General features: G+C 40.8%; 1 protein-coding gene across 2 annotated transcripts in view; it reads right to left on the bottom strand.

The window, feature by feature from the left end:
* EXT1 (exostosin glycosyltransferase 1) overlaps positions 1 to 27,483 on the bottom strand; it is a 314,227-nt gene that overhangs the window by 23,480 nt on the left and 263,264 nt on the right. Inside the window, exons 2-5 of one of the 2 annotated variants that reach the window (NM_001098095.2) lie at positions 17,966 to 18,059; positions 16,388 to 16,495; positions 10,889 to 11,008; positions 3,395 to 3,527 (exon numbers count right to left, since the gene is read on the bottom strand). In NM_001098095.2, the coding sequence (NP_001091564.1) occupies positions 3,395 to 3,527; positions 10,889 to 11,008; positions 16,388 to 16,495; positions 17,966 to 18,059 (455 nt within the window). The remainder of the gene's footprint in view (positions 1 to 3,394; positions 3,528 to 10,888; positions 11,009 to 16,387; positions 16,496 to 17,965; positions 18,060 to 27,483) is intronic. The other variant, XM_025001687.2, reaches the window with a different exon arrangement.

The following is a 27,483-nucleotide window of genomic DNA, read 5'->3' as shown; positions in this document are numbered from 1 at the left end:
GATATAGTTAAAGGGCATTTAGGTTGCTTCCATGTCTTGGCTACTGTATACAGTGCTGCCATGAATGCTGGGGTGCATGTATCTTTTTGAATTATGGTTTTCTCCAGATACATGCCCAGGAGTAAGATTGCTGGGTCACAGTGGTAGCTCTATTTTTTAAGGGACCTGCATACTGTTCTCCATAGTGGCTGCACCAGTTTACATTCCCACCAACAGGGTAAGAGGATCCCCTTTTCTCCATACCCTCTCCAGCATTTACTGTTGCAGGTTTTTTTGATGATGGCCATTCTGACTGGTGTGAGCTGATACCTCATTGTAGTTTTGATCTGCCTTTCTCTAATAACTGGTGGTTTTGAGCATCTTTTCATGTGTTTTATGGGCATCTGTATGTCTTCTTTGGAGAAATCATTATTGAGATCTCCTGCCCACTTTTTGATTGGATTGTTTGTTTCTTTGATATTGAGCTGCATATTTTGGAGATTAATCTCTTGTTGGTATATTTTGGAGATTAATCTCTTGTTGGTTGCTGGCTTTGCAAATTTTTTTTCCTATGCTGCCATTTTGAAGGGTTTTTGCCTGATCGCTACTATTTCAGATAAAAACCAGCAAGTGGTCAAGGTTAAAAGGCCAACATCCAGAGCCTAAGTGTCTAGGTCTGAAGCCCAGTTCCATCACTGAGTGGTGGTGGGATCATTACTTAACCCTCTGTGTCTCCACAGCAGTGAAATGGGACTGATGGCAACAGCAACAAAGTTACAGGGTTGTTATGAGAACGCATTTAAGCGAGCTAATGCATACAGAGCATTTAGAGCAGGACCTGCAAACACCAAGCGCTCAGCATGAGCTCACCACCACCACCACCATCACTGTCACCGCCACCATTATTTTGGGGTGGAAGCTGCTCTACTCCCAAGAAGTCTCTTCTTTACGTAGCAGGGAAACACAGCCGAGAGAAAAAGCATGTGGTTCAGACCTCTGCCAACTGTGTGCTCTGAAGCCCAAGGTGGAAAGGTATCATACATGCGCAAAATAACTGCCACCAAAGAGAAAGCAGTGAGATGGCTTCTTCTGCAAATGAGTCTTTTCCTGAGAACTCACTGAGAAACAGGAGCCAGGTTAAAAGCCTCTTAAAACTTCATTAGTGGGGACATATGTATACCTATAGCTAATTAAAGTTGATGTACAGCAGAAATCAAACCAATATTATAAAGCAATCATCGTTCAATTAAAAAAAAAGAAAAGCAGACTAAGAAACATTAATACTATGGTAGAGCTCTTATTAGACTATTAGAATAAGCAGTATTTATAGATGATAGAACAGCTTTTATTTTGGAGGGGAGGGGTCATGCTGCCAATAAACTTGTTTAACATTTAAAACAAAAGGAATAAATGTGAAATCCAAAATTCATCATGAATTATAATAACAAATTAAATAAATAAATAAAATAATTAATTAATTAATTAAATAAAATAAATAAAATAACAAATTAAATTTTAGAAAACGTCATTAGTATAGACCCACTAATTTCACATTTTAGCAGCTTAAATATGAACAAGACACTGAAAGGACACTGAAGTTAAGCTTTGAGAGTGACTGATAAAGGGAAGAATTACAGTATATACCTCAAAGAATTATATGGATCTTTTGCAGAGAAAATGCCATCATCTGACTAGTACTTCAGTTTCATGTTGGAAAGAAACTAGCCTTCCCACTAGTGAAATACACATTTAAGGCTTTGCCAAGTAAGAAGAATAAATATGATGTAGGGGGTTCCCTTAACAGTAAGGACAAGTCACTGCTTTTAGACTTTCCTGTAATGGTTTAAGAAGCAACATTTACACACTTCTAATGTGCTAACTCGACTGACTCCACACAAAAATCTGGAATCTTCTTGCCACATCAATTTGAAGGATGCTTTATTATCCCAAGGTTTCTCAAATTTGGAACTGTGACTGAAGGGAAATGTCCAAAATGTTACCAACATTAGAGCAAATGGGGCTCCAAATACTGGGGCAGCCAAAAAGTTTGTTCAGGTTTTTCCATAAGATGGTGCAGAAAAACCCAAATGAACTTTTTGGCCCGCCCAATACATAAATGTCTATGGCGATAACGGTAGCCTTTTGTAAAGCTTCATCTCTCCACCTGTTTCCTTTTCCTCATTATGACCAGGCTAAAAGTTGCCTGGAGAAGGAAATGGCAAGCCACTCCAACATTCTTGACTGGAAAATTCCATAGACAGATGACCTTCGTGGGCTATAGTCCGTGAGTTTGCAAAGAGCAGGACACGACTGAGCGACTGAGCACAAAAGCTGCTTGAGAGCAGAGCTTATATCTCCTTTGACTTTTTATTCCTACCACCTAGCACTACATTAACACGGCACAGAAGAGGAGCATAATAAATGTGGAATGAAGTGCATAAGTTTGTCCTCTGTCCTATATTAAATCTTTTCCCTTTCCCTTTATTAGTTTGGTTTTTCTTTGTTCTGAGACAGAGAAGTTAGGATCGTGGAGAGAAAAAATTGTAGGAAGAGTTCTCTTAGATTCATTTTATACATGATAAGACTCAAAATTATAGCAAACTCATTGTCATGTTGGGGCTTCCCTTGTGGCTCAGACAGTAAAAAATCCACCTGCAATGCAGGAGACCCAGGTTTGATCCTTGGGTTGGGAAGATTCCCCTACAGAAAGGAATGGCAAAACACTCCAGTATTCTGGTCTGGAGAATTCCATGGACAGAGGAGCCTGGCAGGCCACAGTCCATGAGGTCGCAAAAGAGTAGGAAACGACTGAGCAACTTTCACTTAGATTACTTAGATTGTCGTGTTCAGAATGATCTGTAATTTGGGGAGCCTTTTTCTTAAAAAGCAATGATTCTACTAAACGTAAAGAACAGCGGCTCAGATCAGGAATGAGTTTTTCACTTTGCAGGGCTCTGCTGGAAGGCAATGGCAGCCCACTCCAGTACTCCTGCCTGGAAAATCCCATGGGCGGAGGAGCCTGGTAGGCTGCAGTCCATGAGGTCTCTAAGAGTCGGACACGACTTCACTTTCACTTTCACTTTTCACTTTCATGCACTGGAGAAGGAAATGGCAACCCACTCCAGTGTTCTTGCCTGGACAATCCCAGGGACGGGGGAGCCTGGTGGGCTGCCGTCTATGGGGTCGCACGGAGTCGGACACGACTGAAGTGACTTAGCAGCAGCAGCAGCAGCAGCAGCAGCTGGATTTATAATTCATGACCTTGATAAACCATTTAGGACAGGGCTCTAGAAAGCAGTCTCCAACACAGGGTGTTACAAAGACACTGCGATGGAATAAAAAAATCGAGGGACTTGAGTTCCGAACAACATTTGGAGGGTAAACCAGAAAAGCTCCGGGGAAGGCATTCACTTACCTAAATTAGCATAGTAGTAAGGGAAATCTCCCAGATAAGATGAATACTGTGGTAGGACGAACAATCCCCCAGGATGTTTGTTCCATATTAAACTGTTGCGTGATATGTGCTTGAATATTCTGTCCTGAATAATCTAGAAAACAAAAACATTGGCATATGGTGAGGAGGAGACTCTGATGATATCTAATGAGGAACACATTCAGGCCAAATTTGAGGGCTGATGCCAGTAAAAGTACTGGGTCTACCCCCACCCCCCATTCTCCAATGATAAAAATGTCTGGGATACATAGAAAGTGACAGAGTGTTGGAAGAGAAGGAGAGAGAGAAAGGAAAGAGGTGGTTAATCCAATTGTCTAATTATACTTCAGTTTCACCATAAATTCTTTCTTGTCTTTCTATTGTTAAGTCCGTGCTCCTTTCAAAGTAGAGTGTGTTAGAAGAGTTAATTTCCTTAATGGCTGATCTTCTAACATGAAGATCTGGTTCTCAGTGCACAGAGATGTCCATGCAGAGATTGAGCTGGGAGCATCTTGAAGGCATGCACCTTCTATAAGCAGCTGAGCTTTTGATCTGTTCCTTTAATTCAGGAGGCAGGTTTATTTGTTTGACATAGTTTCATTGCCCTTTCAAATTCAATTGTAGGACTTTGGGGTACTAGTTAGCTGCAGGCTTTCTAACTTTAATCTCAGAAAGTAGTGAGTTAACTAACAAATGCTCAAAACAACCTACATAATAGGACAAAAACCATGGCATATGAAGACTAATAATAGCCAAGCTAGTTCATTAGTTTCTTTGGACTTGAAGACCTTGCAGATCATTAAATTCTACATTTAGAGTCAAACATTCCCCCATCCTGAATCATTTGTCAGATGAAGGTGATTAGTCTACTTTACAGATTTCTCTCTGTGACTTTCAAATTCTTGTAATTATACCATCTACTCATTAAGATATGATTTGGCAAATAATTAACTTGATACAGAATTTCAAGTTTTCAGCGATTTTTTTGTGTGTGTGTATGTGTGCTTAAAAAAGAGAAAAAGCCTAGTATATATCTCTAGAGATTTAAGACCAAAATCATCATTTTCTGGGTCCCCATTTAATGCAATGTGATTTAAGTACAGACCATTTTAAATGGAGGTGTATTATTTGCTAAGGTTATTACCACCCTCATCTCATCCCACATGGTGGCTAGACAAGTAATAAAGTGAGCTACGTTTATCTTTACAAACCTTATCGTGTTTATATTTTTAATAAGAGAAGAAAGGAAGCAAGGAGGAAATTTAGAACTCAAATATCTTAGTTCAATGATTTCTGCAGTTTCTCTTTTCCTTAGATTAAAACGTCTTGTTTTATATGACTTGGTAGAGGTTTCAAATTTGGGCAAGATTTTAGAAACTTCACTCAAATGTTAATGTTTGTTCTTTGCGGTACAGCAGAGATATGTTAAAATGCTGTTGTCTAGGCATTAATTATAAGAAAATTGTCATGGTTGTGAAGAGTTTTTACATGGTTTGCAATTCCACTTTGTACACCATTTATTCCAGTTTTTAATTATTTGTACTTTCCTATTCTACTGTCTACTTATTTTCCTTTATAAGTTTTCATTCGGGTCCTTTTTTTTTTTTTTTTGCTTTCCAAATTTATACACCTTCAAGCATGTGGTCACTTAAACTCTGGATATCAAGACACAGAACACATTGATAGAAGACTGTGTCATACATCCAACCTACATACAAGTGACACAGAACTCAGAGATGTCACAAATTGAATCCCCATTCACTTTGGGTCTCTGGATGGTATGAATCTCAGTGTCGACTCTTTTTGGTTCAGTATCACAACACTGCCATCTTTTTGAGTTCAGGGATATGATAAGTCATAGTATTCTTCTGAAATACCAAAAAGCACATTATACGCTCTTCAAACAGATCTTGACAGGGCAATATCAAAAAAGGTAGAAGAGCAATAACAAATGCTGAATATAATCCAGGTCAAGCAGTTTGCCACCTTTATGACTTACTATCCTCATATGTAATAAGCAGTAAAATATCACATTAATTACAACAACCTCCAGAATCTGTTAGGAATAGTTGCCTAAGTCTTCATACTTATGACTTTTTTTTTTTTTTTTTGCCTTAAAAAAAAAATCTCATTCCTGTGTGCATTGTCTAAGCATGGATTTTCCCATTTTTACACAGCTATACTACCATAAGTATTATATATTACAGATCTTTCCATATTATTAATAGTATTCATGGTTTACTTATCCTAAATGACCAATAATAGTGCAATTATTTCCATGCAAATCAGTGAACATATTTATGAGCTAAAACTTGCCACATTTAGGACTGATGCCTTAAGATTTTGTCAAAGGGTATGAACACTTTAAAGGCTGTTCATATGTACTGTCAACTGTCTTTCTGAAAGGTTGATATCAACTTGGCTTATCAAAAGTTTGACAGATCTTATTTTACCAAATAGAAAGGTCATTTCGTCCCTCTCCTAATGCTTAAGTCTCCCTAATGCTACACTGGACAGCTTCCTGGATCCTTGGTACTCACTCTTAATTGTTGTGGACAAAGACGTCATATTTAAAGGTTGGATACTATAAAGAAAATCAAAACACACAATCACGAAAAATTTACACAATTTTTTTTCCTTATAGCCCCACATGGTACCTTCAGTAAGGATAGTATTTCTTATTAATGTGAATTCAAAGGGAAGAATGACAGGCTCCTTATTTTTCATCTTTATGTGCCCTCTATTTTTAAAATAATAGACTATTGGTTACAGGCTACAGCCATTCTAGGTGACCCTGACTTGGTCTTTTGACAAATGCAGTGTTGCCTAATACCTGCAGGGCTGCCATATGCCACCTTGCTCCAAACTAATCTTCTATTTCTATTCTCTCACTGATTTTAAATTTTCATTGTACAGCAGCATCAGCAATACTATGGTCTGAATGTGTACGGTTAGAGATAAGTGAAGAGAGAAATGGAGACTCCTTCATAGAACTTCACTTTAAATTGTGCTTTCCAAGCTACCATGAGCTGTTCTCATGTGTTATGACAATTTCACACCCTTTTCTTTTGCTCAGCCTGATTCCAACTGAGTTCCTAGGGTTCAGTCCTTAGTGCCAAGTTACTGTCATACAATATTCTGACAAATAATGGAATCCATGAACATTATTTTTGCAGCATTTTATCACTGTTCCTATCCTTACTTCTCAATCTGCACCAAAAAAAAAGCTCCAAAGAGTCTATCTCTTATTAAATAGCTCCTTAATTCTAAGGTGCAGAATTCGGAAATTTCAATCAGCCTGGAAATACTAGCCAAATCCCAAGCAGGACAGAGTGCGACACAGTCGAATGTACGCACAACTTGACCCTGGTGTTAGAGAGAAGGACGAAGCATCCTGTTTCCAATTTTATCTAAGCACTGCTACAACTCTAAGGCTCATAATCTCCAAAGAGCAAGTAATTCCCTTCCCGTGACCCAGAATACAGCACAGAAGCAAGAAAAAGCCTGAGTGTAGAACATCCCCTTAGCAAGAGACCTTCGAATCTATGCTGTCCAAGGGTAATGCCGAATAATCCTCAGACAGCAGGCACTCCAGCAGGGACTGAAGAATTCACATTATCCAAGTTCTAAGCCAAGTAGGAATTTTTGATTTGTGATAGTTAAATCGTTCTTATGAACATTGTTGGCTGTTTATCTGTGTATGTGGATGGCATTTTCTGCTATTTTTCTCTGCTTTTCTGTTTACATTGGATCCTAGGGTAATTTGAGCTCTGATTTAAAAAGGGAAACTGGATGGTATCTCTCATGCAATTCAGTTGAGAGGTCAAACTGTTACAATCCAATTTTGGAACTATATGAGGGGATTTTGACAGTTGCTATAAATTTGAATGAAGTATATGGTTTGTAGTGTTTTAAAAACAACTGTGTTTTCTCTAAAAAACTGCCTGGCTCAGATCCAAGGAGAAGTAGGCCTTTCCAGGCACAGAGATGAAAACAGCTTGGCTTAAGATCCTATGCTGATGAATATAACATATCCAACTGCTATTATAGGATAATTGAGCACTGCTAAGTTAGCAGGCAAGAGACCAGAGCTATGCAATAAACCATACTCAAAAGAAACGGAATTAATGAAATACCATCTTTCATCTGGCAAATTAGCAAAGTTGTGCATGTTTGTTTTAATTATGATCCTGAAGGTTGATAAGGTTACAGTGAAAGAGGGTCGTTCCCAGATGGCTTGTGGGAATCTAGATGGATACACCCTTTCTGAAGGGTAATTTGGCAATACATATCATGAGTCTTAGTCGTGCTTGGACCCTTGGCCTGAGTAATCCTATTTCAAGGACTCCATTCTAAAGAGATAGTCTAAGATACACGTGGAAAGTCATTCATTGGATAAAGGGCTATCTCTATTTAAAAAATAAAAAAAAGAATGAATGAATTAGAGACAACAGTAACAGTCAACCATAGCAGGTCAGTAAATAAATAGAGGTTCACCAAGAGATGAAATATAGGGTGAAGAAATGAAAACACGTGGTCTCAGTGTATAGCCAAAGATGCATAAAAGTGGCAAGTGGAAACACTGAGGAAAGAATAACTTAAGAAATCTATTGTGGGAACTCCCTAGTGGTCCACTGGTTAGGACTCCATGCTCTCACTGTCAAGGGCCTGGGTTCAATCTCTGGTCTGAGAACCAAGATCCCATAAGCTGTGTGGTGTGGCCAAAAAAAAAAAAAAATCAAATAAAAATGTAAAAAAAAACTGTACTGGGACAAATACAGAACAATTGGTAAAAAAAAAAAAAAAAAAAAAAGGATGGTTTAGGTTTTTCAACACAGATCACATACAAAGTAAATTGCATTAAAAAAAAATTAATTGGCTATACTCCAGTACAAAATACAAAGCTTTAAAAAAAGTGTGTGGGTGCATGCTAAGTTGCTTCAGTCATGTCCAACTCCCTACGACCCTATGGACCATAGCCAGCCAGGCTCCTCTGTCCATGGGATTCTCCAGGCAAGAATACTGAAGTAGGTTGCCATTTCCTCCTCCAGGAGAATCTTCCTAACCCAGGGATCAAACCCACATCTCTTACATCTCTAGCATTGGCAAGCAGGGTCTTTACCACTAGTGCCACCTGGGAAGCCCCAAAATAAAAATAAATACTAGAAAATACGTGTATGCAGGTTATGCATAAATAAAATTATGAGTCAAAAAGTCCTTTCTAAACAGTAGCAAATGGAAAAGGCACAAGTGAAAAGACTTCCCAATCACAAACAAAACAGAAAGGCCTACTACAAATTAGGGGAAAATATTTGTAAGAAAAGAATCAAAGGGTTAATATTTTTCATATAATAAGCTCTTAAAAATTAATGAGAACATTTTGTGGCCATTTCTATTTCTTTCTTTGTGAGCTGCCTGAGCAAGAAATACTGAAAAATCTTTTTTACTAAAATCTTAAGAAAATAATGATTTACCAGTTTGAGGGATATAATGTCCAATATGGTGAAGGTAAAAAAAAAATAAAAATAATTAAAATAAGTTCTCTCATATAAGCTGAAGGGAATATAAATTAGTTAATTCTATTGCAGGAAAATTGACAATTCATGTAGAAATCTTAGCATTTGGCATATTCTTTGAATCAGGACTTCGAATTCAAGGATTTTATCCTAAGAAAGTAATCTTGAACCTGCATAACAATTTGTCACTGAGGCTATTTTCTTCAAGGACGTGTATAACAATGAAAAAATAGAACAACTGTAGTAGTCTCAAATGGGGATTAATTAATGGAGTTAAATGATATTTGAATGGAATATTGGTCATTAAAATAACTATAGAAAAATCTAATGAGGTAATCTTAATATATTATTAAGGAGAAAAAACAGGGTATAAACTAAGTATGGAAAGATTCTTCTTTAAATTAAAAATGACAACATATTTATGCATTTGCATAGAAAAAAATGAATATATATATGTTTATATGTGTGTATATATGTCAATAGTGAATTGTATGGATAGATTATTTTATTTTTGTGCTGTAAGTATTTTCCATTACTTTCTAAAAGGAACATGTACTTCTTTGATAAAAAGCACTCATCCCCCCCCGCAAAAAAAAACCCAGCAACAACAACAAAAAATCTAAGCACAATTCACATTCAACTTTCCTTAAGAAGGTTCTTAGAAGAGTCTTAGATGGAGGACATGATCAAAAACAAAAGGTAGAATTTATTACATGTTCAAATCTGCTGCTATGAATGCAAGTGAAACTTAATTTTCATTGAGGAGGGTGATTTGGATGAATAAGAGGAATTTGCTTGTAATAAAGAAGCCCTTGGAAGGCATTCTACCCTGTCCCCGTTCATGGGTGGACCTGGGTACTAAATATCTTTTCACTAAGTTCCATGATGAAATCAGTGCACCCAGAGAGGACACTTTGGTAGAGCCCAGCCCCATGAGAGCAGAAGCCAGGGCCAGGCCTCAGGTAGGTAAGTGTCCCAGGGTGGCTGGGGTATGACCAGCATTGGCTCTGGTACCCAGGATGGCAAGACAGCAGTGATATGCACAAAACAGGATGACTTCCATTTTCTTGGTATATATCAGAATGATCATATTGCATACTCCCAGTGACATTAGCTTCTGGAGCGGTAATCACGTTTCCAAAGAAAATACTTTGAAAGTGAGGCCACGAATGCCCCCACCTCATGTTACAGACACCTCAGAATTACCTCGCTGCTGGGCTACACCTGAGAACCTCTGCTTTGCTTCCTGTAATTTGTGAGTGCAGATTCCGAAATCTTTTCTCAGCAATTTGTGCTACTTTGGTGTAGCCTCAGGCCACCGCTCTCTGCTCTACTTCCAAAGGTTTTAATCATCCCCATGTTTCCCTTTCTTTTTTTCCTCCTGCCTTAAAAAAAGCAACTTGAAGATGGGCACCCATCTGCCTGGAAGATTTTCTGATTTTATAAAGCTTAACACTTTCTGCACTAGATGAGTGTAATTCTTATTTTCTTAACACATCCTTGTGATAATGATGGGTGGGTTGCATGTATCTTGAGAATGAATTTGGCTGTTTCCGAATGCCACTGGACTACAGTACCCAGTAAACTATTCATATATTTAGAATGGGAGATTTTCCCCTACTTGCTCACTATCTGTTTCTTAAGTGGACTCCAGAAATACGCCTTCAAAGGATGCCATGAGTGTGAATGACAGGCTAATAATTAGCTACCTGTCTCTGAAATGATATAAGTCAGAGCCGATCTCTGTGTCAAGGAGTGTATTCCTCCTAAGTTAGTGTTCCTCTGTGGAGCTCGTCAAGAATGGAGAGCAGGTCAAAGCGGTTAACTGATACATCCAAGTGCAGAAAGCTCAGTGTTGCCACATTTGACCAATTACACATTGACAACAGCAAAAGAGGAGGCTAAGAGAAACACATAAAGGACCATTATTCGAGACTGAAAGCCAAGGCATCTCACTTACCTCTAGTGTAGTTAATACAATCTTCTCAACTGAAGAAAAATAAGCCTCCCACAAGAATTGTGTCTGCTGTCTAAGTGCTAGGATTTTATCCTGATGAATAGACCTGATTGTAGAAGGAATCTGTAACACAAGGTGAACACATAATAACTATAACTGGAAAACAATGAGATGCCATTTGATCACAATAACTCACTCAGGTTAGAGTTTTTTTCTTCATAGCATTCTGCTTCTAGCGTACAGATCTACTAAAAACCACCAACCCCTAGACTGAAAGGTCCTTAAGAGGTGTTAGCTAAAAACAGCACTTACTGGGAGTCAGCAATGATGACCTTTAATGACCAAATACACAACAGTTAGAGCTCACTTCTAAGATTTGGTAGCAGCTTATCACTTGTGTAGCATTCCTCTGCCATTTTCTAAGAATCCCACATGCCCTTGAACCTGCCCGTGAACAATCAAATCCTGCAGAGAAGGGGCTACAGTCTTGGAGCAAAGCTGAGAGCCATTATGTCCCAAGCACTTCTAAGACATGCCACCCTCAGGACTACTAATGACCTACAGAAGGACCTTTTAGGGAATGTCTCGGAGTCTGTCCATTTAATATGCAGCTGAGGGTAATTATTTCTATGTGCAGGTATCCCTTTTCTCTCCCTGAGAGCTTTCTGCTCCCCAGACCTCTCTTTTTGGCTCTAGTGCTTACCCCAAACTAACACGAGCCGTCATGTGTGCTTAGCCAACACTGCTATCTACCAGGCTACACAATTTTAAAGGAAGGATTTATGCCCTGTCCATCCAGCTAAACACTTTCTAGCTAGGAGAGTGGCTTTTATATACAGACACACCTCAGAGATACTGTGGGTTCTGTTTCAGACCACTGCAATAAAATGAATATCACAATAAAGCAAGTCACACAAAATTTGTTTGGTTTTTCAGTGCATCCAGAGGATTCCCAGGTGGTACAGTGGTAAAGAATCTACCTGCCAATGCAGGAAATGCAAGAGACACGGATTCGATCTCTGAGTCAGGAAGATGCCCTGGAGTAGAAGGTGGCAACCCACTCAGCATTCTTGCCTGGAAAATCCCATGGACAGAGGAGACTGGTGGCTACAGTTCACGGGGTCACAAAAGTCAGACACCACTGTGTACCACCACCACCATCAGTCCATCTAAAAGTTACTTCGGCACTATAGTCTATTAAGTATACAGTAGCGTAATGTCTGAAAGCACAATGTAAATACCTTAATTAAAATACTTTATTCAAAGTAAAAAAAAAATGCTAACCATCATCTGACAACACAGGCTTATGACAAACCTTCAATTTGTTAAAAAAAAAAAAAAAGCATCTATGAAGCACAATAAAGCAAAGTAAAATAAATGAGGTATGCCTGTAGTAGCTACTTAATAAATAAAAGTCAAATTGACCACAGCCATCTGAAGCCACCGAAGGAATATTATTATTTTCACTAGCAGTACAGGAAAATGGGAGTCAGACCAAGGTAAGAGTCTTGGCTCTACAGCTTACTAGCTGTGCTTCCTTGAACAAGTTACTTGATGTCTCAAAGATTCCATCTCCTCAGTTATAAAACAGCGATACAGTTCTAACATCACTGTAAGGTTGTAATGAAGAGCACGTAAGTGCTTCACGCAATGCCTAACACATGGGACGTTTAACTGACAAAGTAATTACTACTACTACTATTGCTATTGACTTAAGGGTGATGATATGAAAAGTTGGACCAATTGCTTAATGTTTGCCTATGAACTTGCTTGGGTCTGGAGCTCTGAAATGTACTTTCTGGCTGTCTAGTGAGTTACCTTAGCTTGCTCCTTATCTTCACCTAAAGCCCAAGGTCTGTTTCATTTATGGAGCCTACATTCTTAGGGGAGATTCCTTGTGATTATCAAGTGCCCTTTTGTGCTCACCTCTTTCTGCATGCTTGCCTCCCTAATATGTAACTAAGCAGAGAGGCATGGGAGCCTGGACTGAAGCAGGAATGCTCTACTAGCTGTTTTCATAAGAAAGTTAGCCATGACATCGTGACTAAGACTACATCTGAATTTCCAGTGGAGGGGAAGGAAGCAGGAACTTTTTTTTTTTCAAGACCACTTCTACAGGAAGCCAGAGAACTGTTTCACAGTACCTACATAAGGACAAGCTCACTTGCGATGTCCAAAAGCAGATACTAAATCTGCAGCCCCAGTGTATGTCTGGATTCTCAACACTGAAGCAGCATGAAGGGAACAGGCAATGGAGAAAAATAGTTGCCTGAAATCACAGCTCAAGGTCAAGGGGAAATAAAATATCCTTGAAGAAGGTGGAGAAACCATTCAGATCATCAATCCCTGATAAGTCAAAGAACATTTAATTTTATTTACTGAGAAAATTACCCAGATAGCCAAAGAAAGATTAGGAAAAAATTATCATCTTCAATTTTCATAATCATGCCCTCTTCTGAGTGTCAGTGGTATTTTCTAAGGGTCGTACAGGTTGATACTTCACTGTTTTATTGTGATGATGAGGAACCAGTCCATTAGAAAAATGTCAAAAGCTATCATCACTATGTGGTCTCCAGAAAACTGAGTAGACTGTGGTTAGGAAGGCAGAATGGCATATCACACATGAGCCTATCAATACATCCCCTCTCTTACATAAGCCACATCTTGCTGTTACTATATCAAGTGAAATATATTCTACCCGTCTGTGCATACACGTGTCTGACAGCAGTCTGCAAAGTGCTCTGGAAGATAATTCCAATTGATTGAAAAGACAGAGTTCCAAGTTTTAATGGCATTTGGCTATTGGTTATTAATCTGCTTGTCCCGAGAGACAGGTACAGGAAAGTGATAAATTAATTGCAATTTTGCCAGATTGTTCGAAGTGGCAGAACCCAGTGAAGTCTTAATAAAAGGTCATGCATGGTAACCGTACTAATGGAATCTACCAAGATAGATACAGGAAAGCAACAGTAAGCTCTCTTGGTGACATGACAACAAGACTATATGCAAATAAAAACATCTGAGCTGTTCTAAAACAGGAAATGAAAAATGGTAACATAACAAAAACATTTCCCAGAGCAGACATTTGGGCTGGGTGCCAGTTCTTTAAAACCATTGTCAATGACAGTTCAGTCGTCATTCAATATGGAGGCAGCTGTGCAGACAGACTGCATATGAGCGGAAAATGCCAACGAGTTTGAGTGGGTGCACAATGAAAAACAAAACCCCCAGCGTCAAGCCAAAATGTTGCTTCAGAAGGTGAAATGCTTCTGGAGAATCAACTCTGGTGAAATGGCAGAGATCAGACAACCACAGTTCAGTACCCCGGAATCCACTCCATTTCAAAGACAAACTCCCAACTTATTCATATCATTCACGAGAGCGTGGGTACACAATTGGAGAAATTATGGCTGGTATTTTTCATTCCCAAATTTCCTTTAATGAGCATGCATCTTTAAAAAAAAAAATCAAAGGAGGAAGGAAAAAGGCAACATGGAAAAGAACCACATCTATCACTTTGTTAGGCCTTCTATGAGTGAATGTTTTTAGGCACGCACCTAGGGAGAACTCTACTAGGTCACATGTTCTTCTCCTACTTCTGTGGTCCCAGGGGCCTTGGAGATCATAGATCTGAATACCAGACACAAGGCATGTTTTGGAAGCTGTGTTCAGCTGGCCTTGCTATAATTGATTGCACTCTTGGTTACAGATATTTCACCTGTGACTTTAGGGGGAGTACCGAGTTATTTTACCAGTCAGTCAGCAGACTGGCCAGCAGGACATTTAAAAAAATATCATTCTACAAATATTTGTGGTAGTTCAAGGTAAAGTACAACGTCATGAAATAAATGATTAAAATATTACATCATTTTAGAGAAAAGAGTGTGGCAATTTATGCTGAAGCTAAAGCATCATTGCACAAAATGCCTTTAAAAATTCTCAGTGACTGACTATTCCTGACCTGGGATTTCTCTGTGAGTATCATATCCCCCCGTACCAGGCAGCTATTGAGATGTTCAGACTTTTATTAGGCATCCCTGTAGAAGTTTAGTTGATATATATGCATGGATTTATTTCTGGGCTCCATTCTGTTCTATTGAGCTATATACCTGTTTTTATGCCAGTATTACACTGTTTTAATGACTGTAGCTTTGTAATATAGTTTGAAACTAGGGATGATGATACTCCAGCTTTATTCTTTTTCTCTTAAGATTGATTTGGCTATTTGGGGTCTTTTCTGGTTCCACACAAATTTTAGGACTGTTTTTCTATTTCTGTTAAAAAAAAAAAAAAAGCCACTGGGATTTTGGTAGGAATTCCCTTGAATCTGTGGATCACTTTGGGTAATAGGAACATTTGAATAATTAGTAAGTCTTAATTCTGCAATACAGGACAGCATTGTTGAAACTTGAAGCTACTACACTAAGTGAAATAAACCAGTCATGGAAAGAAAAATATTTCATGAGTCCATTTTCATGTGTTCAGTTGCTCAGTTGTGTCTGACTTTTTGTGACCCCATGGACTGTAACCCACCAGGGTCCTCTGTCCATAGAATTTTCCAGGCAAGAATACTGGAGTGGGTTGCCATTTCCTTCTCCAGGGGATCTTCCCGATCCAGGGATCAAACCCACGTCTCTTGCATCTCCTTCATTGGCAGGCAGGCAAAGTATTTTACCACTGAGCCATCTGGGAAGTCCTCCACTTATATAAGGTATCTAAAATAGTCAAGTCCATAGAATTAGAGAGTAGAATGGTAGTGACCAGTGATTGGGGGATGGGAACTGAGGAGTTACTCATCAGTGGGCATAAAATTTCAGTTAAGCGAGATGAATAAGCCTAGAGACCTGCTGTAATACACTGTATTTACCTATACGCAACCATAATGAGTATACGTCAAAATTGGTAAAGAGAGTGGATTTCACGTTATGTATTTTTACAACAATAAAATGAAATGGAAAAAATAATCTACATGGCCAAAAATACAAGACAACCCCCCCACACACATTTTCATTTGAGGCTGTTCTTTTAAATATACATCTTAAAGATAACACTAACCCAGACTAGATCATTTGAGCAATGATAACACTAATGGCAAGAATCAGCCCTAGAGACCTGTCTTTCTGAAAATTAATCTGAAGGCAAATATGGAAATGGGAAAGGAGTACAAAGTGGCAGCAGAATTGTACAAGAACTCTCTGGCATGATTTCTAAATATTACAGAAATTGAAGGGGGTAGATAGACATCTCTTGTCAGTATCAACATTCATGTCCTCCACCTGTAGCTTCTCCTTATCCGAGTATATATTCCCTGGATCTGAGGAGACTGCATACTAGGAAGTGAACGGTCATGTTAAATGACTTCATATTCACCACGACACAGGCAATTTTGTCCTGATAAAATTTCTTTTATAGAGCTGACCTTTTGGATTCATCTTCTTTGAAAGTTTGTATGGGGGCAGCAATAACCCACTGATCTGGGGAAGGCCACCACCCCTTCCTTACCTGTAATAACAATCTCTCATCGCCTATGACGGCAGCTTGGTTCCAATTAATCACTTCAGAGAATGGCAACTCCCATCCATTGCTGAGCATCACAGGGACACAGGCGGCCTGTACAAAGAAGGACACTGTGAGTGTGAGGGAGGTGGTGGCAGGAGGAACCCTTCCAATCAGGAGGGTGAAATCGGTACAAATTCAATTACTGACATGAATCCTGGACTGCTGAGGTCAATAGAAAAGTGGGCTTTCGTGAAGTCACATGAAGGCTGTCCGTATCCAGCTGAGATTTTACCATTTGCAAGTTGTGCCTTGGAATGTGAAAACCCCATTTCTATTCTTATACCTGGTTTGGCTGACCTTACTTCTAGGGAAACAACTGGCCTCGCTGAAGAAATTTTACTGACGTAACAAAATCGTTCACCAACAAAATCCTAGCATAAACCCCACCTTGAACAAACATGGTCTTGTCAATGAAAACGCTACAGTTCTTGTGCAAAGTGCTTCATGCCAATGTCCTGAGCAACAAAGAGCTGAACAGGACTTGGTTTTCCTGATAAAGCACTTTGTGGACTTAATTCTTACAGGGTGCTCACCAGGCCAGGCAAACACCCAAACCAGACTTGATCTCTTCAGTGTGGAAGGATCCTGACCAACTTACTACCTGAACAGTGACCTAAGAGCCTAAAAACACCAGGCTAATGACAAAATTCTGGTTGCAAAGAACTCGTAATCCTAAGCAGAGACCAATTTGCTCCATGTAACATACCCAGAGGCTAGGAGAATGTTAGGGATGATATGCTTCCTAGAACATGTCAGAAAAGACTTTCAAGGCAAGGAAGCCCTCCTGCTGGAGGACAAGACAGAACACTGGAAGCATGGTGACGAAAGCACAGATCCAGGCAGGGCAGAGTGCAAAGGGAGAAAGTCACAGCAGCCAGGAGCTCAGGAGAGGAGGCAGCGAGAGGTGGAAGGCGTGCTTTCTTGCAACAAGGAAGGCTGGATGCAACTTCTGGGTGAGAACCGCAGAGAGTAAAGGTTAATGGCAAAAGAGTCCTGAAGCTCTGGGACCTCAGAACTGCAGAGCCTGGAAGAGCCAGGCTGAGAGAGTGACTCTATCTTGCTGGGGGTCATGCTCAGAATTCAGAGAAGCCAAGTGATGACTGCAATGGGGACAGAACAAGTTTGATTTGGGGAAATACCACTCATTAGCCATCTTCACTGCTGTTGAAACTGGCTTCCAAGGAGGAGGGCTGAGCCTCCATGAGGAGTCCGGCTCTGCTGCCTGGTGGGCAGTCAGATCTACTCTCTGTTTGCAAGCCCATCTCTGAGAACCTACCTTCCCTTGAGATTCCCACTGAATCTCCTCATGTCCAAAGGCAGGGTGTAAATCCTCCTTCTGCCCCTCACGCATATAAAAGGTTGCAGATTTTCTTGGGAAAACAGATTTCAGGTGTTCCAGGCAAACCATGCATTTGGTTTAGATCCCAGGAGATGTGTTAAGGTGAACCCTTCTCCCCTCACCCCACCCCCTGTCTGATGTCAGTTCTCAACTCTGTTCTGGGGATGATCAGGGTCTCTTACCTGCAGAGCCTCCAGGAACCTGAAGGACCCAAGCCTGCGACCACGAGGAACCAGACAGAAAGTGGCATTGTGCAGCATTTCCCGATAATCATATCTAGAAGGAAAAGAGGTGCCATCAGCAAACAAAGATCATTAAGAAGGAGGCGGAGTGAATGGGCATACCCAGGGTGCGTGAAGCCACCCAGAGCAACTTGGGTGGTACAGAAGCCAGCCCCCCCTTTTCCAGGGGGAAGGCAGGAAGGGTTGTTGCATGACGGAATGGAAATGTGACCCTTCCCACTGGACAAAGCAATTAGGGTCTTGTGCAAATAATACGTAAAAGACAAGTCTGATGGTCTCAGTGACATTTTGGCTTGCTCAGCCTTTACTTTGCAAATCAGGTTTTTTCGTGTCTTGGCAAAAATAGGTTGCCTTCATCAGCTTAAAAAAATAATCACTGCTAGTTGTTCTTTTATAATGCCATATCATTCAGGAACCTGAAGACTGCTCTTGTTTCCTACCTACCCCAAGAAACCATGCTATTAAAATCTACTCAGGAAACCTCCATTCTGAGCACAAAACATTTATTTTCTCCTTCAAGCTGGAGTTTCTACTTTTAACCAAGAACATTCGGTTACCCCAGACAAACACTCCTGTGTAAGAATGGTTGGCATGGAGGAAAGAGAGAAAGAGCCAGCCCAAGAAACTGGGAAAGAGAAGAAATAACAAGAGAAGAAAAAATACTCAGGGCTGTGGGAAACTGGGCAAGAGACGAGATGATCGTGTCTTTTACTCAAATACCATTGAGCCAGCTCACGTTGTTACTGCACTTGGAAAAATGCAAAATAAAACAGGAATGTCACCTGTCTCTTTATGTCAGTGGAGTGCAGGGAAAGACAACAAGCACCTCATTTTGTTTAGGGCTGGCACTTGAAACATGATTTCCACAAACCCAGTCCTAAACACACAGCTGAAAGTTCACTCGGAGTTGAAGCAAAGTTGGGAAACTGGAGAAGGCTCATGTCCTGGGTAGGCCCAGCTTCTCAGGGCTAGGATGAAATCACGCTAGTAGGAAATCACTCTCGTTTTTCAAGAACTTCCTGGGCTCAGCAGACAGGTGTGCCTTTGACAGTAGCATATGTCACTGGCATTTTCTGACTCTAATAGTCTAATTTAATCATAGCCTGAAGGCACTGAATTCTTCCCTCCTCTTTTGGGGATACTGATATATACATTTATATTTTTAAAGTCCACATCTATTTTTATAATCTTATACAAACTAGGCATATGGGAGTAAGCCAATTTTCAATTATAAACCCGTCATTAAGAAGAGACATCATGCACAGGACCATTTGCTTAAACAAGCGTGTACAACTAATTTGCACAAGAAAAGGTCACCATGAATGGATTATCTCCATTGAGAGTAAAAATTTTAAAAAAGAAAGAAAGAAAAAAGAATATCCTTGCTGCGTTAATTAAACTGTAAAATAGACTTCAAAGTGGAAAGGTTTTTAAGAGGGCTCTAATTTAGCTAAATAAAAAAAATATTAAATTATGTTAGTACTGGCTTCTCTTTTCCTCACCAAACATAAGAAAATAATTGACAAGGATCTCGGGCTCAACTGTTGATAATGTCTGAATATCTACCTAATCAATCGAGACCAGGGAAACACACACAATGTATGTATAAAGTTTAAACTGAAACTTTAATATAAAAAGGTCAAATATACTTGAGGCTACAGCAAAGTTTAATAAATACCCAGAATAGAAACCCCTAAGGGGCTGGAACAGAAGGCCCTACCTCCTCATCATTAGGCTGCTAAAAATGTAAAACCCTATTAATGTTCTGGACTGTAACAAGTTTCAAAGTTTTCAGCTGCAGAATTTACTTGAGTGAGGGAGCAGAGGGAGAAGAAAAGCAGAAAACTTGAGGAAAAACTCAAATGACAGTATTCAAGGTGTGGATTTTTAAGTGGTTGTAGAGAGGGATTTGCTGATGTATGGAATCAAGCTTCATGATTGAAGCTAGTGTTCATTCACATAAAAGGTAACAGGAGAAAGGGGACAAGCATTCTTGCTGGAATCAGGAACCCACTAGGCAAGCTGTGAAGTTCAAAGTGAAACAATGGGCTTTCTGGGCCTCAGTTTCCTCATCTGCAAAATGGGTCAGTTGGGCAAGATGACTAAAGATTGTCTGGAATATTCCATAATTATTATTATTTTTTTAAAAGTATTTCTCAAGGTTTTTTGTTTGTTTGTTTTGATGTGGACCATGTTTTAAAAGTCTTTATTGAATTTGTTACAATATTTGTTCTGTTTTCTGTGTTTAGGTTTTTTTAGTTGTGAGGCATGTGGGTTCTTAGCTTCAGGACCAAGGATTGAACCTGCATGCTCTGCACTGGAGGCAACGTCTTAAACCACTGGACCGCCAGGGAAGTCCTCCCGTGACTCTTTATTCTTTCATTCGTTTACGTCCCTTTGAGACTATCCCACCGCTCCAAAAGTTTCCACAGCCACTGTATGTATGTATGTGTCTAAGGGACTTCCCAGCTGGTGTCAGTGGTCAAGAATCTGCCTGCCAATGCAAGAGACGAAAGACACAGGTTCAATCCCTGGGCATGGCAACCCACTCCAGTATTCTTGTCTGGAAAATCCCATGGACAGAGGAGCCTGGTGGGCTACTGTCCATAGGGTCACAAAGAGTCGAACATGGCTGAAGTGACTTAGCATGACACACATATTTCTATAGAAATCTGCTTGTCTATCCAATGTGCAATGTGCGTATTTATACTGACATACAAAGACATACACAAACATAAGCACGTACAACTTAAAACAATGATTTTCCTATTTCTCACCATGCTCAGCCCATGAACCATCAGCTCTAGTGACAGTGAGCCTATGAATGACTGTGTACGACAACTGAAGAAATGATGACGCCTGCAAGGGGCTGATGGTCCTAATAGAACCACACGAATGTGTGGTACTCTCCCTACTCAGCTCTTTGGTCTGCTCATACGCCCACATCTACCTCCTTCTAAGAGCTCAAACTCATTTACTCAGTCATTCTTTCAAGACATACTATGTTCCAAGCACTGTTCTAGTCCTGGAAAAGATGCTTCTCCTGCTGCTAGACCTACCAAAGCCTCATCAGATAAGTAGAAAAGGCTGACGAGGATTTCAGGGGTAGTATCTCCCTGGGGGTAGGTGTTCTCAGTACACTGTGGAAGGCTGGCCTTCCAGAACGACACAGTAAGGAATTCTGTGGACGCTCCTTCCAGCAAAACACCAATTTACCTGATACCAAGTATAAGAACATTCACTGAAAAAGCTGATATGCATGAACTATTTACAAAACAGAAAAAGACTCAGACTTCGAATGACCTTACAGCTACCAGGGGGTAAGAGCTGGGGAAGGGAGGGCATAGTTAGGAAGTTTGAGATGGCATGTACACACTGTTGTATTTAAAACAGAAAACCAACAAGGACCTACTGTACAGCACAGGGAACGTGGCTCAATATTCTGCAATAACCTAACTGGAAAAAGAATTTGAAAAAGAATAGACATATGTGTATGTCTAACTAAATCACTTTGCTGTATACCTGAAACTAACACATTGTTAATTAACTATGATTCAATATAAAATAAAAAGTTTAACAAAGAACATTCATTGACAATTTCTGGAAATTGTCCTAAGAGCATCATGACACGTGGAAAACTACTCGTTCAGGAAAATCTACCAAATCTCAGCAAGAACTGTGAGCATCTGGGGCATCTGAGCCAAGATCCGCTCCATTACCAACCCTCACTAGCTCTGCCTTACAGAAGCTCTAAGGTAGGTGAGTATAGCTGAGAAGACTAGGATCCCTCTACCTCAGCTCTCATCAAGAAAGGGAAGACAACCTATAGAAAAGAAAGCAAATATTTTCAAATTATCAATTTGGTAAGTGGCTTTATCCACCAAAGGTAAAGAACTCTTGCAAACCAACAATCAGGATACATAATCCAATTTAAAAATAGGCAAAGGCTTTGAATAGATACTGTTCCAGAGAAAATATGCCAAGTGCCAATAAGCACATGAAAAGATACTTAACCATTAGTCATTAGGGAAATGCAAATCAAAACTATAAGATATTATTTTATACCACAAAGATGGCTATAATCAAAAGGACAGATGACAACAGGTGCTGATGAGAAACTGGAATATAAACCTCATATATTGCTGGTGGGAAGGTACTATGGTACAGCCCCATTGGAAAATAGTTTGGCAGTTTCTTTTAGAACTAAAAATGAGCTTAGTGTATGACCCAGCAATTGCATACTTGGGCATTTATCCCAGAGAAATGAAAGTTTATTTTCACGCAGAAACTTGTCCATGAATGTTCACAGTTTTATCCTTAATAGCCCCAAACTGTAAACTATCCAAATATCCTTTAATGGGTGAATCATTCAACCAATTGTGGTGCATGTATAACTTAGAATACTTACTAGCAAAAAAAAGGAAATGTCTCTCCATGAACCCTGGCAAGGCATGCCCCCCCACTATATGGGTGAAAGGTCTCCCCTGATCTTCTGGCTCCAGCACTGGTGACAGACACATAGTAGGCCTTCAAGAAACACATGTTGAGTAAATTAATGCATGAATTAGTAGATGCCTCCCCTAGAATACACTGCTGCATCCATGTTGGGAGACATGCATGGTCTCAGCACAGCTACTGCCATCATATGAACTGGAAAACTTCAGGCTTGTATGTACAGATACACACAAGCAACCTTCAGGAAATTATTCTCAGTGAAAAATCCAATCTTGAAAGGACACACACTGAATTATCCCACTTATATAGCATTAATTAACTAACATAATTACAGGGATGGAGAACAGATTAGTGGTTACCAGTGGATAGGGATGGGGGAAAACATGGGGAGAGGACAGGTCAAGTGAGGGGGGACAATCTTTTTAGTGACCACTTCTTACCTATGATTTAAGCTTAGAAGTATAAATCATATTGAAGTCATAAACTTCTTAAAAACAAGAAATAATGAACATATGAGATCCTAAGCAAGAAGGTAAGTAGATGAGGGAGGCAACTAATCTCAGATACAGATTTAATTAATAATGCTTTTGTTACCCTTTTCAGATGGCCATTAAGTCCCTGCTTGTATAGATGATGACACAGAAGGTAGAACAGTTTCTATAAACTACTGTAATGAAAAATGCAGTCAAAATGACATGACCCCATATTTAACCTAGAAACCAAAACCATTCTACGGCCGTAATAATTTTCTCCTTAAAGGTGTATTGAATAATACATGGGATACACCCCATTTAAAATGGGCCATATAATAATGCATAATTGAAGTCCTTCCCCTCCATATGAAACACATTCTTTTTTTCTTTTTTGGCTGGCAGCAATTCCGTGCAACCAGGAAATGGGTGCAGGGCAATGTGGCATTAGTGCTGGGGTCCTCACAGTATACTCTTCCAACTAGAAGCATCATCTGGGAAACTGGTAGAAACGTCAATTCTCAGCCTCACCCAGGCCTGCTGACTCAGAAACTCTGGGGGAAGGGCCCAGAATTCCATGTTTTAATAAGCCCTCCAGGTAATTAAGATGCACCCTAAATTTTGAGAACCACTGGCATGGTAGTGAAGAGCTTAGTAATTAAGAGCTTAGTGGTCTAAAGCTTAAGCAGCTTTAGACCAGGCCAAGCCTGGGTTCCACTTTTATCTTGGCTATTCACAAACTGAGTGATCTTGGGAAAAGTTATTTAATTTGTCTAGATCTTAGTTTCCTGGTTGGCAAAATGGGGATAATACTTTTACTGGGAGGATTAAATGATACATTTTAACGAAAGCCTATTACACTCTATAAACAATCCATAAATGGTAGCTGTGATTATGATGATGGAAGGGAGGCAACCAGATAGAATGGAAAGTACAGCCAACTTGAAGTCAGAAAGCCTGGGCTGAAGAACTTGGGTTCTGGACCTACCACTTTCCGTGTGTCCCTGTGCAAACTGTTTAGCTCCTCTGAGCCTCAGAGATGTGAGGATTAAATGAGATTAAGTGCATACAGTAGAAACTGCAATGCACTACATGACTGTAAATTTTTGTAGAAACTACAGCAATTCAAGAGGAATAAAAACATTTCAAAAAAGTAACAAATAAAAAAGATCAGATTCCCAAAGACAGTGCCAGGGAGAAGAGTGGAGCAGACCCTTGGAAATTAAAAACAGAAGCTATGAATCACAACAGCAGCTTCTAATTGAAAGGATTTTGCCTTATTATCAGAAGCTCCACAGCCAAGGATGCTGCTGGCACAGTGTGCCCACGGGTCCTCCTGGCACAGTGTGCCCACGGGTCCTCCTGGCACAGTGTGCCCACGGGTCCTCCTGGCACAGTGTGCCCACGGGTCCTCCTGGCACAGTGTGCCCACGGGTCCTCCTGGCACAGTGTGCCCACGGGTCCTCCTGGCACAGTGTGCCCACGGGTCCTCCTGGCACAGTGTGCCCACGGGTCCTCCTGGCACAGTGTGCCCACGGGTCCTCCTGGCACAGTGTGCCCACGGGTCCTCCTGGGCTTCCTACAATTCCTTAGTAGGAATCTGCCATGCGAGGCTATTTTCTGCTAATCAAAGAGGACAGGGAAGAAGTGAGGCAAGCCCGCATCTCTGTAGTCACACAGTTTTAGTCTCCCCCAATGATGCTACAGTTTGTCTCAAGTATTTATTTACAAACTAAGTGAGGGACTTCCCTGGTAGTTTAGTAGCTAAGGCTCTGTGCTCCCAGTGGAGGGGTCCTGGGTTCGATCCCTGGTCATGGAACTAGATTTCATATGCCACGGTTAAGGGTTCACACTGGGCTTAAGAATTAAAAATAATAATAAAGAAATAAAGTAAGTAAACTTCTATAGCTGATTTGTTTTCTCTCAGCCCCCCATCCTCATAAGTACTTAAACTTCTTTTCTTACCCCCAGGGTGGAATCACATTTCTGAAGGAAAAAAAAGAAAGAAAGAACACAAAAACAACTTAAGACTGTTGTAGTTACAGTGCTGTGGGATAAGGGAAATAAGCTTCCTCAGCATCTCCGCTGTACTTTCTTTATTCATTCAGCAAACATTGAATGCCTACCATGTGTCAAGTACTGTTCAAGGAACAGTACTTCTCCAGGGAGAAGGTAGATGTGTTATCAAATGATTGTCATTTAGTGAGGGATATGGGAGGATGGAGGCAAGGATGCAGAGAAGACCAATGACAAGTCACCCCTTGGCTCTCGTGGGAAGAGTGAGAAGAAAGCATGTCTCCTGGAGGAAGGGAGACTCTGAGCCAAATATTAAAGGAAGAGCAAGACCCAGTCTGGGGCTTTCCTTGTGGCTCAGTGGTAAAGAATCTGCCTGCCAATGCAGGAGACATAGGTTCAATCGCTGATCTGGGAAGATCCCACATTCCACAGAGCAACTAAGCCTGGGAGCCCAACTACTGAGCCTGTGCTCTAGAGCCTGGGAGCCCAACTACTGAGCCCACGTGCCACAACTATCGAAGCTCACACACCCTAGAGCCCGTGTTTCACAATCAGAGAAGTCACTGCAATGAGAAGCCCCCCACCACTAGAGAGGAGCCCCCCGCTTGCTGCAACTAGAGAAAAGCCTGAGCAAAGCAGTGAAGACCCAGCATGGCCAAAAGTAAATAAATAAAAGTAAATTAAAAAAAAAAAAAAAAGAATCAGTCTGGCAAAGACCTGAGAGGAGGCCATGGGCATTTCTGGTGGTGGAGCTAGCAGAGGAGTGAGACAGTGAGATAAACTGCCCACAGTCTGGGGTCAGGGGTGGGGAGGGGCCAGTGAGGCTGCTGGTACAGGCAGGGTCTCCCTGGAAAGATCACGTGCGATAACTGCTGGACCTCAGACATGACCCCGTGTGGGCACTCGTGAGCCACTGAACGGCTCAATGACCTATCATGGAAGGAACTCTTAGGTAGGACTTGATGTAAGCCAACTAGACAGGCAGGCATGGAGTTCAGAGAGCCCCATAACCTTGCCAATGCAGGTCATCTCAAAGGAGGCATGAGGCTCCAGCTCCAGGCTGTTTTATTCTAAAGGGCCTTTGCTCTCCACTACATGGCACTGCCTCCTGGGGCAGTTCACACAAATGCAGCTTCCGACACAGTGATGTCCTCAACGGTTGACCTAGTTTCAAGCACTGGCAACAGACAGCCCCATTGCAAGGGACTCTTTTTCCCCTACTCGAAATTCTGCCCCCTGTCACATCCAGAGCTCAGTCTGAGATGGTGCTCTGTCATTTAATAACTATGGCCCTTTTGTGGATTACTACAGATTTAACATTAACAAATTTCAATTATTTGTGAGAAAATCCCCAAATCCATAGCATGCAATAATATGAAATTGGTCCAAGGCACAGATTTGAACTGAGAAGCCCATGAGTGGGAACCAACCTTTTAGCTGGAAAATGGGTCCACTGGCCACCATTTTATCTCTACATGTTGTCTTGTAAGCAACACAGGGAAAAGTACAGGCCCACTGCGGTCCTTGTGAATTCACGGGACTCATGGAACCTCCATCTCTTCACACCACCTGTGTGCAGTTTCTGTGACCGTGAATGAGCTACTCCACATTCCCGAGTCAAGGAAATGCACATGGATTATCCTAGTGTGAGGTGCTGGTAACCAGAGAGGCTGCAGACTCAGGGACGCTCAGTGGCTCCCGACAGGAAGGTTCTTGCTATTCGGAAATAGTGAGATTCTAGCACAGGTCACTCTGCTGGACTTGAACCTCTGGGGCACCTGGTCAGGCCAAGGATTATGAACCAATTGCTTAATGATGCTCCTCTGAATGACGCTGCCAATCCCTTTCATACTTCTCGGCTTTCCACAGAAGACCATTTTCTTTCTATGTACATTTAAATTCATTTCAATATTGAGAAAGGAAGGAGGAATAGTGTGTGGGCTCTGGCTGGGGTGGGAGGCACCAAACTCTCACATACTTTATCTCATTTAAGCCTCAGAGCCACCCAGGAATTGGATACGGGTATACCTGCTTTTCACAGGGAAGAAGAAAGGGCCAGATGGACTCTTGGAATAAAAATATTGTGTCTGAACACACTGGATCATAATCCCATATCAAGTCTAAACTCACTTACTCCATCTCTGCCCTTAATACCCACTGAAGGCTCAGAACTGTAAACTGTAACCAGATGGTAGCTTCACCTGCACACACTGACGAGTTTAACAGGCAGCAGGCACACCGTGCAGAAGGCCACCTTGGTTCCTGCTCACTACACAGCAGCTCAATGGCTAAAATGTAAAAGCAGGTGCCAAAAGGAGGACAGTCATTAATGGTAACAATTACAACAATCATCCCCCCACTGATTAAATGCTTCCTCTGCGTGGGGCAACAATCCACATTCATTCCTGCCCTTTCTCTCTACAACCCCACGTGAAGTGGCCGCCTTTTATAGATGACGAAGTTGAAGAGCCAAGGTTTTGTGGGGCTTGTACAAGGCAGACTCTGTGTTCTCAGAGA

Source organism: Bos taurus, chromosome 14 (genome assembly GCF_002263795.3).
Source record: "Bos taurus isolate L1 Dominette 01449 registration number 42190680 breed Hereford chromosome 14, ARS-UCD2.0, whole genome shotgun sequence".
In the NCBI taxonomy this organism is placed as follows: Eukaryota; Metazoa; Chordata; class Mammalia; order Artiodactyla; family Bovidae; genus Bos; species Bos taurus.
This window is presented reverse-complemented; position numbering and strand designations above follow the sequence as displayed.